This window comes from Coregonus lavaretus, assembly GCF_964263955.1.
Source record: "Coregonus lavaretus genome assembly, chromosome: 30".
Classification (NCBI taxonomy): Eukaryota; Metazoa; Chordata; class Actinopteri; order Salmoniformes; family Salmonidae; genus Coregonus; species Coregonus lavaretus.
In genome coordinates, this window is record NC_140017.1 from 38,784,540 (window position 1) to 38,797,170 (window position 12,631).

Here is a 12,631-nt window from a genome sequence, read left to right on the forward strand (position 1 = left end):
TCCCATGTTTTATTAATTATTATTATTAGTTAAATGCTTGCTTGCCTTATCAAGTTAAAAAGTTACCTTAACTTTGAGAGCCCACTTCGAGGGACCAATCAGATGGCAGGATTTTAAACCGAAGCAGAGAATGCCACCCACACAAGTGTTGTGGAGAGATGCATGGCAGAGAGTGACTGTTCAGGAAAACCAGACACTAGACCCACAGGAACACCACTACTACACACAAGCTGGCCTCCCCTCTTCCGCTCACGCTCTTGTCTTTTTCTCTCTCACTTTTCCCTCCTCCCTCTTTTTTGTTTTGTTTCCCTCTGTCTTCTCTCTTCCAAGCTGATCTCCCGTCTGTGTTTGTTTGAGTAGGCCCCGATCTCCCCAGGAAATTCTTCTCTCTCTCTCTCTCTCTGTCTGTGTCTGTCTCTCTGTGTGAGTGACTAAGCTAGTGTCTCAGTACTCTCTCTCCCTGCTGTAAACATCCTCTCTTCCCCCCCTCCATCTCTATCTCTCTTTCTCTCCTTCCATCAAAGATTGGTAACTGGTCGAACAGTTAATATTCTGATGTCTGTTCAGTCACCAAGGAGGAGAAGCCTTTGTTATCACAAACAGCCTGTATCAAAGGACAACATGTTTCTCATTCTGTGTTTGTACATATTGCAGCTCTTTTCTCTCTTTGTACGACAGCTAAGTCCTCCTCTACTGTTCTCATTCAGTATTACATTTACATTATTTGGCAGACGCTCTTATCCAGAGCGACTTACAGGAGCAATTAGGGTTAAGTGCCTTGCTCAAGGGCACATCGACAGATTTTTCACCTAGTTGGTTCTGGGATTAGAACCAGCGACCTTTCGGTTACTGGCACAACGCTCTTAACCACTAAGCTACCTGCCGCCAGTACTTCTGCATTCTATCCATCCCCCCTCCGCCCCCACCCCCCCACTCCCATTCCACAGAGGAATGTAAATGGAATTCCACACATTGTAGCAGTAGGGGATTCTGGGAAAGGTTAGAATTCTTTACTGACACCTTACACACCAGACACTTCCTCCTCTTTCTGATCCTCCATTTTAACCTCTCCTCCTCGTCCTCTGAGCTGTCAGACTGGTTGTCGTTGGTTGCCGTGTGGATTCAGTGATTGAGTGTAGGGTGATGGGTACCAGAAGACCCTGCCTCCAACCTCTCAACCATGACAGGTATTCTCAACCAGCTGTAGGAAAGGCCCCCCACTGAATTGGCGTGTGTGTGTTTGTGCACGTGTAGGTTCACATGCAGGGAATTAAATCCCTGGAAAGGAGTCCCTGGCTGTCCTTCCACATCCCAATTAGACGTACTATGCTATAGGCTTTGTGTTTGTGTGTGTCTCTGTTTGTGTGTGTCTCTCTGTGTGTGTGTGTGTGTGTGTGGTGCTGCTGAGTTCAGGCCCCAGCAGACCCCTAACTCAGCTTCCCTGTGTGAGATTGGGCTCTAGAATGAGTTCCATATGGCTCCAACTAACAGCAGGAAGTGTCAAACATAATGAGGCTCGGGTGCTCATGGGAAATGTAGGCACTAAGCACACAAATGTTTAGCAGTCATATATATATATATATATACAGTGAGGGAAAAAAGTATTTGATCCCCTGCTGATTTTGTACGTTTGCACACTGACAAAGAAATGATCAGTCTATAATTTTAATGGTAGGTTTATTTGAACAGTGAGAGACAGAATAACAACAAAAAAATCCAGAAAAATGCATGTCAAAAATGTTATAAATTGATTTGCATTTAAATGAGGGAAATAAGTATTTGACCCCTCTGCAAAACATGACTTAGTACTTGCTGGCAAAAACATTGTTGGCAATCACAGAGGTCAGACGTTTCTTGTAGTTGGCCACCAGGTTTGCACACATCTCAGGAGGGATTTTGTCCCACTCCTCTTTGCAGATATTCTCCAAGTCATTAAGGTTTCGAGGCTGACGTTTGGCAACTCGAACCTTCAGCTCCCTCCACAGATTTTCTATGGAATTAAGGTCTGGAGACTGGCTAGTCCACTCCAGGACCTTAATGTGCTTTTTCTTGAGCCACTCCTTTGTTGCCTTGGCCATGTGTTTTGGGTCATTGTCATGCTGGAATACCCATCCATGACCCATTTCCAATGCCCTGGCTGAGGTTCTCACCCAAGATTTGACGGTACATGGCCCCGTCCATCGTCCCTTTGATGCGGTGAAGTTGTCCTGTCTCCTTAGCAGAAAAACACCCCCAAAGCATAATGTTTCCACATCCATGTTTGACGATGGGGATGGTGTTCTTGGGGTCATAGGCAGCATTCCTCCTCCTCCAAACACGGCGAGTTGAGTTGATGCAAAGAGCTCGATTTTGGTCTCATCTGACCACAACACTTTCACCCAGTTCTCCTCTGAATCATTCAGATGTTCATTGGCAAACTTCAGACGGGCATGTATATGTGCTTTCTTGAGCAAGGGGACCTTGCGGGTGCTGCAGGATTTCAGTACTTCACGGCGTAGTGTGTTACCAATTGTTTTCTTGGTGACTATGGTCCCAGCTGCCTTGAGATCATTGACAAGATCCTCCCGTGTAGTTCTGGGCTGATTCCTCACCGTTCTCATGATCATTGCAACTCCACGGGGTGAGATCTTGCATGGAGCCCCAGGCTGAGGGAGATTGACAGTTCTTTTGTGTTTCTTCCATTTGTGAATAATCGCACCAACTGTTGTCACCTTCTCACCAAGCTGCTTGGCGATGGTCTTGTAGCCCATTCCAGCCTTGTGTGGGTCTACAATCTTGTCCCTGACATCCTTGGAGAGCTCTTTGGTCTTGGCCATGGTGGAGAATTTGGAATCTGATTGATTGATTGCTTCTGTGGACAGGTGTCTTTTATACAGGTAACAAGCTGAGATTAGGAGCACTCCCTTTAAGAGTGTGCTCCTAATCTCAGCTCGTTACCTGTATAAAAGACACCTGGGAGCCAGAAATCTTTCTGATTGAGAGGGGGTCAAATACTCATTAAAATGCAAATCAATTTATAACATTTTGGATATGCGTTTTTCTTTTTCTGTCTCTCACTGTTCAAATAAACCTTATTACATTGATATTTGACTCCAAGTATCGATTTGTAAAGTCTATAAGCAGCGTTAGCTAGTGCTAGTTGGCTGTACCTGTGACAGAACCAGTATTTTTAAATAGTGACCCAACATATTTTCAGCACTTTTATTTCCCTGACTGATCAAAAACTCATTTTCTCATGTCTCGCTCTCGTCTCTCTGCAGCAGACATATGGTGAGTAATATGACTGGAACATCAAATCGCAGTGAAATCGCAGTATCGAATCGCAATACATATTGAATCGCGAGAATCACAGTACACATTTAATCAGCACCTAAGTATCGTGATAATATCGTATCATGAGGTCCCTGGCAATTCCCAGCCCTACAGCAAACACTACCTAATTACTACAAGGTAATAAAGAATGGAGTTAATTGTGGTAGAGGTGTTGCAGTTGTGGGTCACTCACTCTCTCTTTCTCTCCCTTTCTCTCTCCCTCTCTCTCCACCTCAGTGAGGACAGCTATGCAGTGATAGACTATGCTCTGAGGGACCATATCTGGGTGGGACCCTGCCAGGCCGAGGATATCAACCTATCACCCGTCAGAACCACCGGTGGAATGCTGACGTCACGGCAGCCCGGGGCCAGCCACCTCTTCCGCCTGTGTTTCCGTAGCAACCACTCCGGAGACAAGGTGCCCATGGTCCTGGGGGTGGAGCGAATGTAAGTGTCACCGTCTAGTGTGCGACCCTTAACCTTTGCATCTATGTTTGTCTTCCTCTCCCTCTCTTAGCTGGGTCCTATCTGGGTCCTTCTCTCTGAGCTGGGTCCTATCTGGGTCCATCTCTCTGAGCTGGGTCATATATGGGTCCTTCTCTCTGAGCTGGGTCCTATCTGGGTCCTTCTCTCTGAGCTGGGTCCTTCTCTCTGAGCTGGGTCCTATCTGGGTCCTTCTCTCTGAGCTGGATCCTATATGGGTCCATCTCTCTGAGCTGGGTCATATATGGGTCCTTCTCTCTGAGCTGGGTCCTCGCTGGGTCCTTCTCTCTGAGCTGGATCCTATCTGGGTCCATCTCTCTGAGCTGGGTCATATATGGGTCCTTCTCTCTGAGCTGGGTCCTCGCTGGGTCCTTCTCTCTGAGCTGGATCCTATCTGGGTCCTTCTCTCTGAGCTGGGTCCTTCTCTCTGAGCTGGGTCCTTCTCTCTGAGCTGGTTCTTCTCTCTGAGCTGGGTCCTAGCTGGGTCCTTCTCTCTGAGCTGGGTCCTATCTGGGTTATTCTCTCTGAGCTGGGTCCTTCTCTCTGAGCTGGGTCCTATCTGGGTCCTTCTCTCTGAGCTGGGTCCTTCTCTCTGAGCTGGGTCCTTCTCTCTGAGCTGGGGCCTTCTCTCTGAGCTGGGTCCTTCTCTCTGAGCTGGGTCCTATCTCTCTGAGCTGGGTCCTATCTCTCTGAGCTGGGTCCTATCTCTCTGAGCTGGGTCCTTCTCTCTGAGCTGGGTCCTTCTCTCTGAGCTGGGTCCTATCTCTCTGAGCTGGGTCCTATCTCTCTGAGCTGGGTCCTATCTCTCTGAGCTGGGTCATATCTCTCTGAGCTGGGTCCTTCTCTCTGAGCTGGGTCCTTCTCTCTGAGCTGGGTCCTATCTGGGTCCTTCTCTCTGAGCTGGGTCCTTCTCTCTGAGCTGGGTCCTTCTCTCTGAGCTGGGTCCTTCTCTCTGAGCTGGGTCCTTCTCTCTGAGCTGGGTCCTTCTCTCTGAGCTGGGTCCTTCTCTCTGAGCTGGGTCCTTCTCTCTGAGCTGGGTCCTTCTCTCTGAGCTGGGTCCTATCTGGGTCCTTCTCTCTGAGCTGGGTCCTATCTCTCTGAGCTGGGTCCTATCTCTCTGAGCTGGGTCCTATCTCTCTGAGCTGGGTCCTATCTCTCTGAGCTGGGTCCTATCTCTCTGAGCTGGGTCCTATCTCTCTGAGCTGGGTCCTATCTCTCTGAGCTGGGTCCTATCTCTCTGAGCTGGGTCCTATCTCTCTGAGCTGGGTCCTATCTCTCTGAGCTGGGTCCTTCTCTCTGAGCTGGGTCCTAGCTGGGTCCTTCTCTCTGAGCTGGGTCCTTCTCTCTGAGCTGATCTGGGTTCTTCTCTATCTGTCTCTTATGTCTTCACCTTCTGAAGCCACTAAGGTTCTATTCTGCTGTCTATCTCTCCTGTCTCTCTTTTCTACATATCTTCCTGTTATCACTTCATCCTTCTGTCAGTTGGGTCAAATATGATGTGCCCTGGGAGTGTGTGGGCATGTGTGTGTTCCATCAGGAACATGTTTGTTTATGTCCCTCAGTACATCTGATGGGATGGACATCTTTAATCCCACAATGCCTCTGAGACAACTCACTCAGATCAAAGTCTATATAGAGTTTATAGAGACCCATTTTCTCTCTCTCTATTCAATTCAAGGGGCTCTCTCTCTCTCTCTCTCACACACACACACTGATCAAAGTCCCCTGGTATCAGCATGTATAGCCTTATCTCCCCACAGCCTATCATTAACCCCCTCCACTCTGCGGTCTCTCCCCACAGCCTATCATTAACCCCCTCCACTCTGCGGTCTCTCCCCACAGCCTATCATTAACCCCCTCCACTCTGCGGTCTCTCCCCACAGCCTGTTAATTAACCCCCTCCACTCTGCGGTCTCTCCCCACAGCCTATCATTAACCCCCTCCACTCTGCGGTCTCTCCCCACAGCCTGTTAATTAACCCCCTCCACTCTGCGGTCTCTCCCCACAGCCTATCATTAACCCCCTCCACTCTGCGGTCTCTCCCCACAGCCTATCATTAACCCCCTCCACTGCGGTCTCTCCCCACAGCCTGTTAATTAACCCCCTCCACTCTGCGGTCTCTCCCCACAGCCTATCATTAACCCCCTCCACTCTGCGGTCTCTCCCAACAGCCTATCATTAACCCCCTCCACTCTGCGGTCTCTCCCCACAGCCTATCATTAACCCCCTCCACTCTGCGGTCTCTCCCCACAGCCTGTTAATTAACCCCCTCCACTCTGCGGTCTCTCCCCACAGCCTATCATTAACCCCCTCCACTGCGGTCTCTCCCCACAGCCTGTTAATTAACCCCCTCCACTCTGCGGTCTCTCCCCACAGCCTATCATTAACCCCCTCCACTCTGCGGTCTCTCCCCACAGCCTATCATTAACCCCCTCCACTCTGCGGTCTCTCCCCACAGCCTGTTAATTAACCCCCTCCACTCTGCGGTCTCTCCCCACAGCCTATCATTAACCCCCTCCACTCTGCGGTCTCTCCCCACAGCCTATCATTAACCCCCTCCACTCTGCAGTCTCTCCCCACAGCCTATCATTAACCCCCTCCACTCTGCGGTCTCTCCCCACAGCCTATCATTAACCCCCTCCACTCTGCGGTCTCTCCCCACAGCCTATCATTAACCCCCTCCACTCTGCGGTCTCTCCCCACAGCCTGTTAATTAACCCCCTCCACTCTGCGGTCTCTCCCCACAGCCTATCATTAACCCCCTCCACTCTGCGGTCTCTCCCCACAGCCTATCATTAACCCCCTCCACTCTGCGGTCTCTCCCCACAGCCTATCATTAACCCCCTCCACTCTGCGGTCTCTCCCCACAGCCTGTTAATTAACCCCCTCCACTCTGCGGTCTCTCCCCACAGCCTATCATTAACCCCCTCCACTCTGCGGTCTCTCCCCACAGCCTATTAATTAACCCCCTCCACTCTGCGGTCTCTCCCCACAGCCTGTTAATTAACCCCCTCCACTCTGCGGTCTCTCCCCACAGCCTGTTAATTAACCCCCTCCACTCTGCGGTCTCTCCCCACAGCCTATCATTAACCCCCTCCACTCTGCGGTCTCTCCCCACAGCCTATCATTAACCCCCTCCACTCTGCGGTCTCTCCCCACAGCCTATCATTAACATTACATTACATTTTAGTCATTTAGCAGACGCTCTTATCCAGAGCGACTTACAGGAGCAATTAGGGTTAAGTGCCTTGCTCAAGGGCACATTAACGTCATTTAGCAGACGCTCTTAGCCAGAGCGACTCACAAATTGGTGCGTTCACCCTATAGCCAGTGGGATAACCACTTTACAATTTGGGGGGGGGGGGGGGTTAGAAGGATTACTTTATCCTATCCCAGGTATTCCTTAAAGAGGTGGGGTTTCAAATGTCTCCGGAAGGTGGTGAGTGACTCCGCTGTCCTGGCGTCGTGAGGGAGCTTGTTCCACCATTGGGGTGCCAGAGCAGCGAACAGTTTTGACTGGGCTGAGCGGGAGCTATGCTTCCGCAGAGGAAGGGGAGCCAGCAGGCCAGAGGTGGATGAACGCAATGCCCTCGTTTGGGTGTAGGGACTGATCAGAGCCTGAAGGTACAGAGGTGCCGTTCCCCTCACTGCTCCATAGGCAAGCACCATGGTCTTGTAGCGGATGCGAGCTTCAACTGGAAGCCAGTGGAGTGTGCGGAGGAGGGGGGTGACGTGAGAGAACTTGGGAAGGTTGAACACCAGACGGGCTGCGGCATTCTGGATGAGTTGTAGGGGTTTAATGGCACAGGCAGGGAGGCCAGCCAACAGCGAGTTGCAGTAGTCCAGACGGGAGATGACAACCCCCTCCACTCTGCGGTCTCTCCCCACAGCCTATCATTAACCCCCTCCACTCTGCGGTCTCACCCCACAGCCTATCATTAACCCCCTCCACTCTGCGGTCTCTCCCCACAGCCTATCATTAACCCCCTCCACTCTGCGGTCTCTCCCCACAGCCTGTTAATTAACCCCCTCCACTCTGCGGTCTCTCCCCACAGCCTATCATTAACCCCCTCCACTCTGCGGTCTCTCCCCACAGCCTATAATTAACCCCCTCCACTCTGCGGTCTCTCCCCACAGCCTATCATTAACCCCCTCCACTCTGCGGTCTCTCCCCACAGCCTATCATTAACCCCCTCCACTCTGCGGTCTCTCCCCACAGCCTATCATTAACCCCCTCCACTCTGCGGTCTCTCCCCACAGCCTATCATTAACCCCCTCCACTCTGCGGTCTCTCCCCACAGCCTATCATTAACCCCCTCCACTCTGCGGTCTCTCCCCACAGCCTATCATTAACCCCCTCCACTCTGCGGTCTCTCCCCACAGCCTATCATTAACCCCCTCCACTCTGCGGTCTCTCCCCAGAGCCTATCATTAACCCCCTCCACTCTGCGGTCTCTCCCCACAGCCTGTCATTAACCCCCTCCACTCTGCGGTCTCTCCCCACAGCCTATCATTAACCCCCTCCACTCTGCGGTCTCTCCCCACAGCCTGTTAATTAACCCCCTCCACTCTGCGGTCTCTCCCCACAGCCTATCATTAACCCCCTCCACTCTGCGGTCTCTCCCCACAGCCTATCATTAACCCCCTCCACTCTGCGGTCTCTCCCCACAGCCTATCATTAACCCCCTCCACTCTGCGGTCTCTCCCCACAGCCTATCATTAACCCCCTCCACTCTGCGGTCTCTCCCCACAGCCTATCATTAACCCCCTCCACTCTGCGGTCTCTCCCCACAGCCTATAATTAACCCCCTCCACTCTGCGGTCTCTCCCCACAGCCTATCATTAACCCCCTCCACTCTGCGGTCTCTCCCCACAGCCTATCATTAACCCCCTCCACTCTGCGGTCTCTCCCCACAGCCTATCATTAACCCCCTCCACTCTGCGGTCTCTCCCCACAGCCTATCATTAACCCCCTCCACTCTGCGGTCTCTCCCCACAGCCTATCATTAACCCCCTCCACTCTGCGGTCTCTCCCCACAGCCTATCATTAACCCCCTCCACTCTGCGGTCTCTCCCCACAGCCTATCATTAACCCCCTCCACTCTGCGGTCTCTCCCCAGAGCCTATCATTAACCCCCTCCACTCTGCGGTCTCTCCCCACAGCCTGTCATTAACCCCCTCCACTCTGCGGTCTCTCCCCACAGCCTATCATTAACCCCCTCCACTCTGCGGTCTCTCCCCACAGCCTGTTAATTAACCCCCTCCACTCTGCGGTCTCTCCCCACAGCCTATCATTAACCCCCTCCACTCTGCGGTCTCTCCCCACAGCCTATCATTAACCCCCTCCACTCTGCGGTCTCTCCCCACAGCCTATCATTAACCCCCTCCACTCTGCGGTCTCTCCCCACAGCCTATCATTAACCCCCTCCACTCTGCGGTCTCTCCCCACAGCCTATCATTAACCCCCTCCACTCTGCGGTCTCTCCCCACAGCCTGTTAATTAACCCCCTCCACTCTGCGGTCTCTCCCCACAGCCTATCATTAACCCCCTCCACTCTGCGGTCTCTCCCCACAGCCTATCATTAACCCCCTCCACTCTGCGGTCTCTCCCCACAGCCTGTTAATTAACCCCCTCCACTCTGCGGTCTCTCCCCACAGCCTATCATTAACCCCCTCCACTCTGCGGTCTCTCCCCACAGCCTGTTAATTAACCCCCTCCACTCTGCGGTCTCTCCCCACAGCCTGTTAATTAACACCCTCCACTCTGCGGTCTCTCCCCACAGCCTGTTAATTAACCCCCTCCACTCTGCGGTCTCTCCCCACAGCCTATCATTAACCCCCTCCACTCTGCGGTCTCTCCCCACAGCCTATCATTAACCCCCTCCACTCTGCGGTCTCTCCCCACAGCCTATCATTAACCCCCTCCACTCTGCGGTCTCTCCCCACAGCCTATCATTAACCCCCTCCACTCTGCGGTCTCACCCCACAGCCTATCATTAACCCCCTCCACTCTGCGGTCTCTCCCCACAGCCTATCATTAACCCCCTCCACTCTGCGGTCTCTCCCCACAGCCTGTTAATTAACCCCCTCCACTCTGCGGTCTCTCCCCACAGCCTATCATTAACCCCCTCCACTCTGCGGTCTCTCCCCACAGCCTATCATTAACCCCCTCCACTCTGCGGTCTCTCCCCACAGCCTATCATTAACCCCCTCCACTCTGCGGTCTCTCCCCACAGCCTATCATTAACCCCCTCCACTCTGCGGTCTCTCCCCACAGCCTATCATTAACCCCCTCCACTCTGCGGTCTCTCCCCACAGCCTATCATTAACCCCCTCCACTCTGCGGTCTCTCCCCACAGCCTATCATTAACCCCCTCCACTCTGCGGTCTCTCCCCACAGCCTATCATTAACCCCCTCCACTCTGCGGTCTCTCCCCACAGCCTATCATTAACCCCCTCCACTCTGCGGTCTCTCCCCACAGCCTATCATTAACCCCCTCCACTCTGCGGTCTCTCCCCAGAGCCTGTCATTAACCCCCTCCACTCTGCGGTCTCTCCCCACAGCCTATCATTAACCCCCTCCACTCTGCGGTCTCTCCCCACAGCCTGTTAATTAACCCCCTCCACTCTGCGGTCTCTCCCCACAGCCTATCATTAACCCCCTCCACTCTGCGGTCTCTCCCCACAGCCTATCATTAACCCCCTCCACTCTGCGGTCTCTCCCCACAGCCTATCATTAACCCCCTCCACTCTGCGGTCTCTCCCCAGAGCCTGTCATTAACCCCCTCCACTCTGCGGTCTCTCCCCACAGCCTATCATTAACCCCCTCCACTCTGCGGTCTCTCCCCACAGCCTGTTAATTAACCCCCTCCACTCTGCGGTCTCTCCCCACAGCCTATCATTAACCCCCTCCACTCTGCGGTCTCTCCCCACAGCCTATCATTAACCCCCTCCACTCTGCGGTCTCTCCCCACAGCCTATCATTAACCCCCTCCACTCTGCGGTCTCTCCCCACAGCCTATCATTAACCCCCTCCACTCTGCGGTCTCTCCCCACAGCCTATCATTAACCCCCTCCACTCTGCGGTCTCTCCCCACAGCCTGTTAATTAACCCCCTCCACTCTGCGGTCTCTCCCCACAGCCTATCATTAACCCCCTCCACTCTGCGGTCTCTCCCCACAGCCTATCATTAACCCCCTCCACTCTGCGGTCTCTCCCCACAGCCTGTTAATTAACCCCCTCCACTCTGCGGTCTCTCCCCACAGCCTGTTAATTAACCCCCTCCACTCTGCGGTCTCTCCCCACAGCCTGTTAATTAACCCCCTCCACTCTGCGGTCTCTCCCCACAGCCTGTTAATTAACACCCTCCACTCTGCGGTCTCTCCCCACAGCCTGTTAATTAACCCCCTCCACTCTGCGGTCTCTCCCCACAGCCTATCATTAACCCCCTCCACTCTGCGGTCTCTCCCCACAGCCTATCATTAACCCCCTCCACTCTGCGGTCTCTCCCCACAGCCTATCATTAACCCCCTCCACTCTGCGGTCTCACCCCACAGCCTATCATTAACCCCCTCCACTCTGAGGTCTCTCCCCACAGCCTATCATTAACCCCCTCCACTCTGCGGTCTCTCCCCACAGCCTGTTAATTAACCCCCTCCACTCTGCGGTCTCTCCCCACAGCCTATCATTAACCCCCTCCACTCTGCGGTCTCTCCCCACAGCCTATCATTAACCCCCTCCACTCTGCGGTCTCTCCCCACAGCCTATCATTAACCCCCTCCACTCTGCGGTCTCTCCCCACAGCCTATCATTAACCCCCTCCACTCTGCGGTCTCTCCCCACAGCCTATCATTAACCCCCTCCACTCTGCGGTCTCTCCCCACAGCCTATCATTAACCCCCTCCACTCTGCGGTCTCTCCCCACAGCCTATCATTAACCCCCTCCACTCTGCGGTCTCTCCCATCAGCCTATCATTAACCCCCTCCACTCTGCGGTCTCTCCCCACAGCCTATCATTAACCCCCTCCACTCTGCGGTCTCTCCCCACAGCCTATCATTAACCCCCTCCACTCTGCGGTCTCTCCCCACAGCCTATCATTAACCCCCTCCACTCTGCGGTCTCTCCCCAGAGCCTGTCATTAACCCCCTCCACTCTGCGGTCTCTCCCCACAGCCTGTCATTAACCCCCTCCACTCTGCGGTCTCTCCCCACAGCCTATCATTAACCCCCTCCACTCTGCGGTCTCTCCCCACAGCCTGTTAATTAACCCCCTCCACTCTGCGGTCTCTCCCCACAGCCTATCATTAACCCCCTCCACTCTGCGGTCTCTCCCCACAGCCTATAATTAACCCCCTCCACTCTGCGGTCTCTCCCCACAGCCTATCATTAACCCCCTCCACTCTGCGGTCTCTCCCCACAGCCTATCATTAACCCCCTCCACTCTGCGGTCTCTCCCCACAGCCTATCATTAACCCCCTCCACTCTGCGGTCTCTCCCCACAGCCTATCATTAACCCCCTCCACTCTGCGGTCTCTCCCCACAGCCTATCATTAACCCCCTCCACTCTGCGGTCTCTCCCCACAGCCTATCATTAACCCCCTCCACTCTGCGGTCTCTCCCCACAGCCTATCATTAACCCCCTCCACTCTGCGGTCTCTCCCCACAGCCTATCATTAACCCCCTCCACTCTGCGGTCTCTCCACACAGCCTATCATTAACCCCCTCCACTCTGCGGTCTCTCCCCACAGCCTATCATTAACCCCCTCCACTCTGCGGTCTCTCCCCACAGCCTATCATTAACCCCCTCCACTCTGCGGTCTCTCCCCACAGCCTATCA

General features: G+C 53.5%; 1 protein-coding gene across 1 annotated transcript in view; it reads left to right on the forward strand.

Annotated features, from left to right (window-relative positions):
• The window catches only part of LOC311105881 (rho guanine nucleotide exchange factor 26-like), a 71,310-nt gene that overhangs the window by 37,128 nt on the left and 21,551 nt on the right, over positions 1-12,631 (forward strand). The window contains exon 12 of the mRNA XM_084148105.1: positions 3,550-3,759. Coding sequence (XP_084004231.1) covers positions 3,550-3,759 — 210 coding nt within the window. The remainder of the gene's footprint in view (positions 1-3,549; positions 3,760-12,631) is intronic.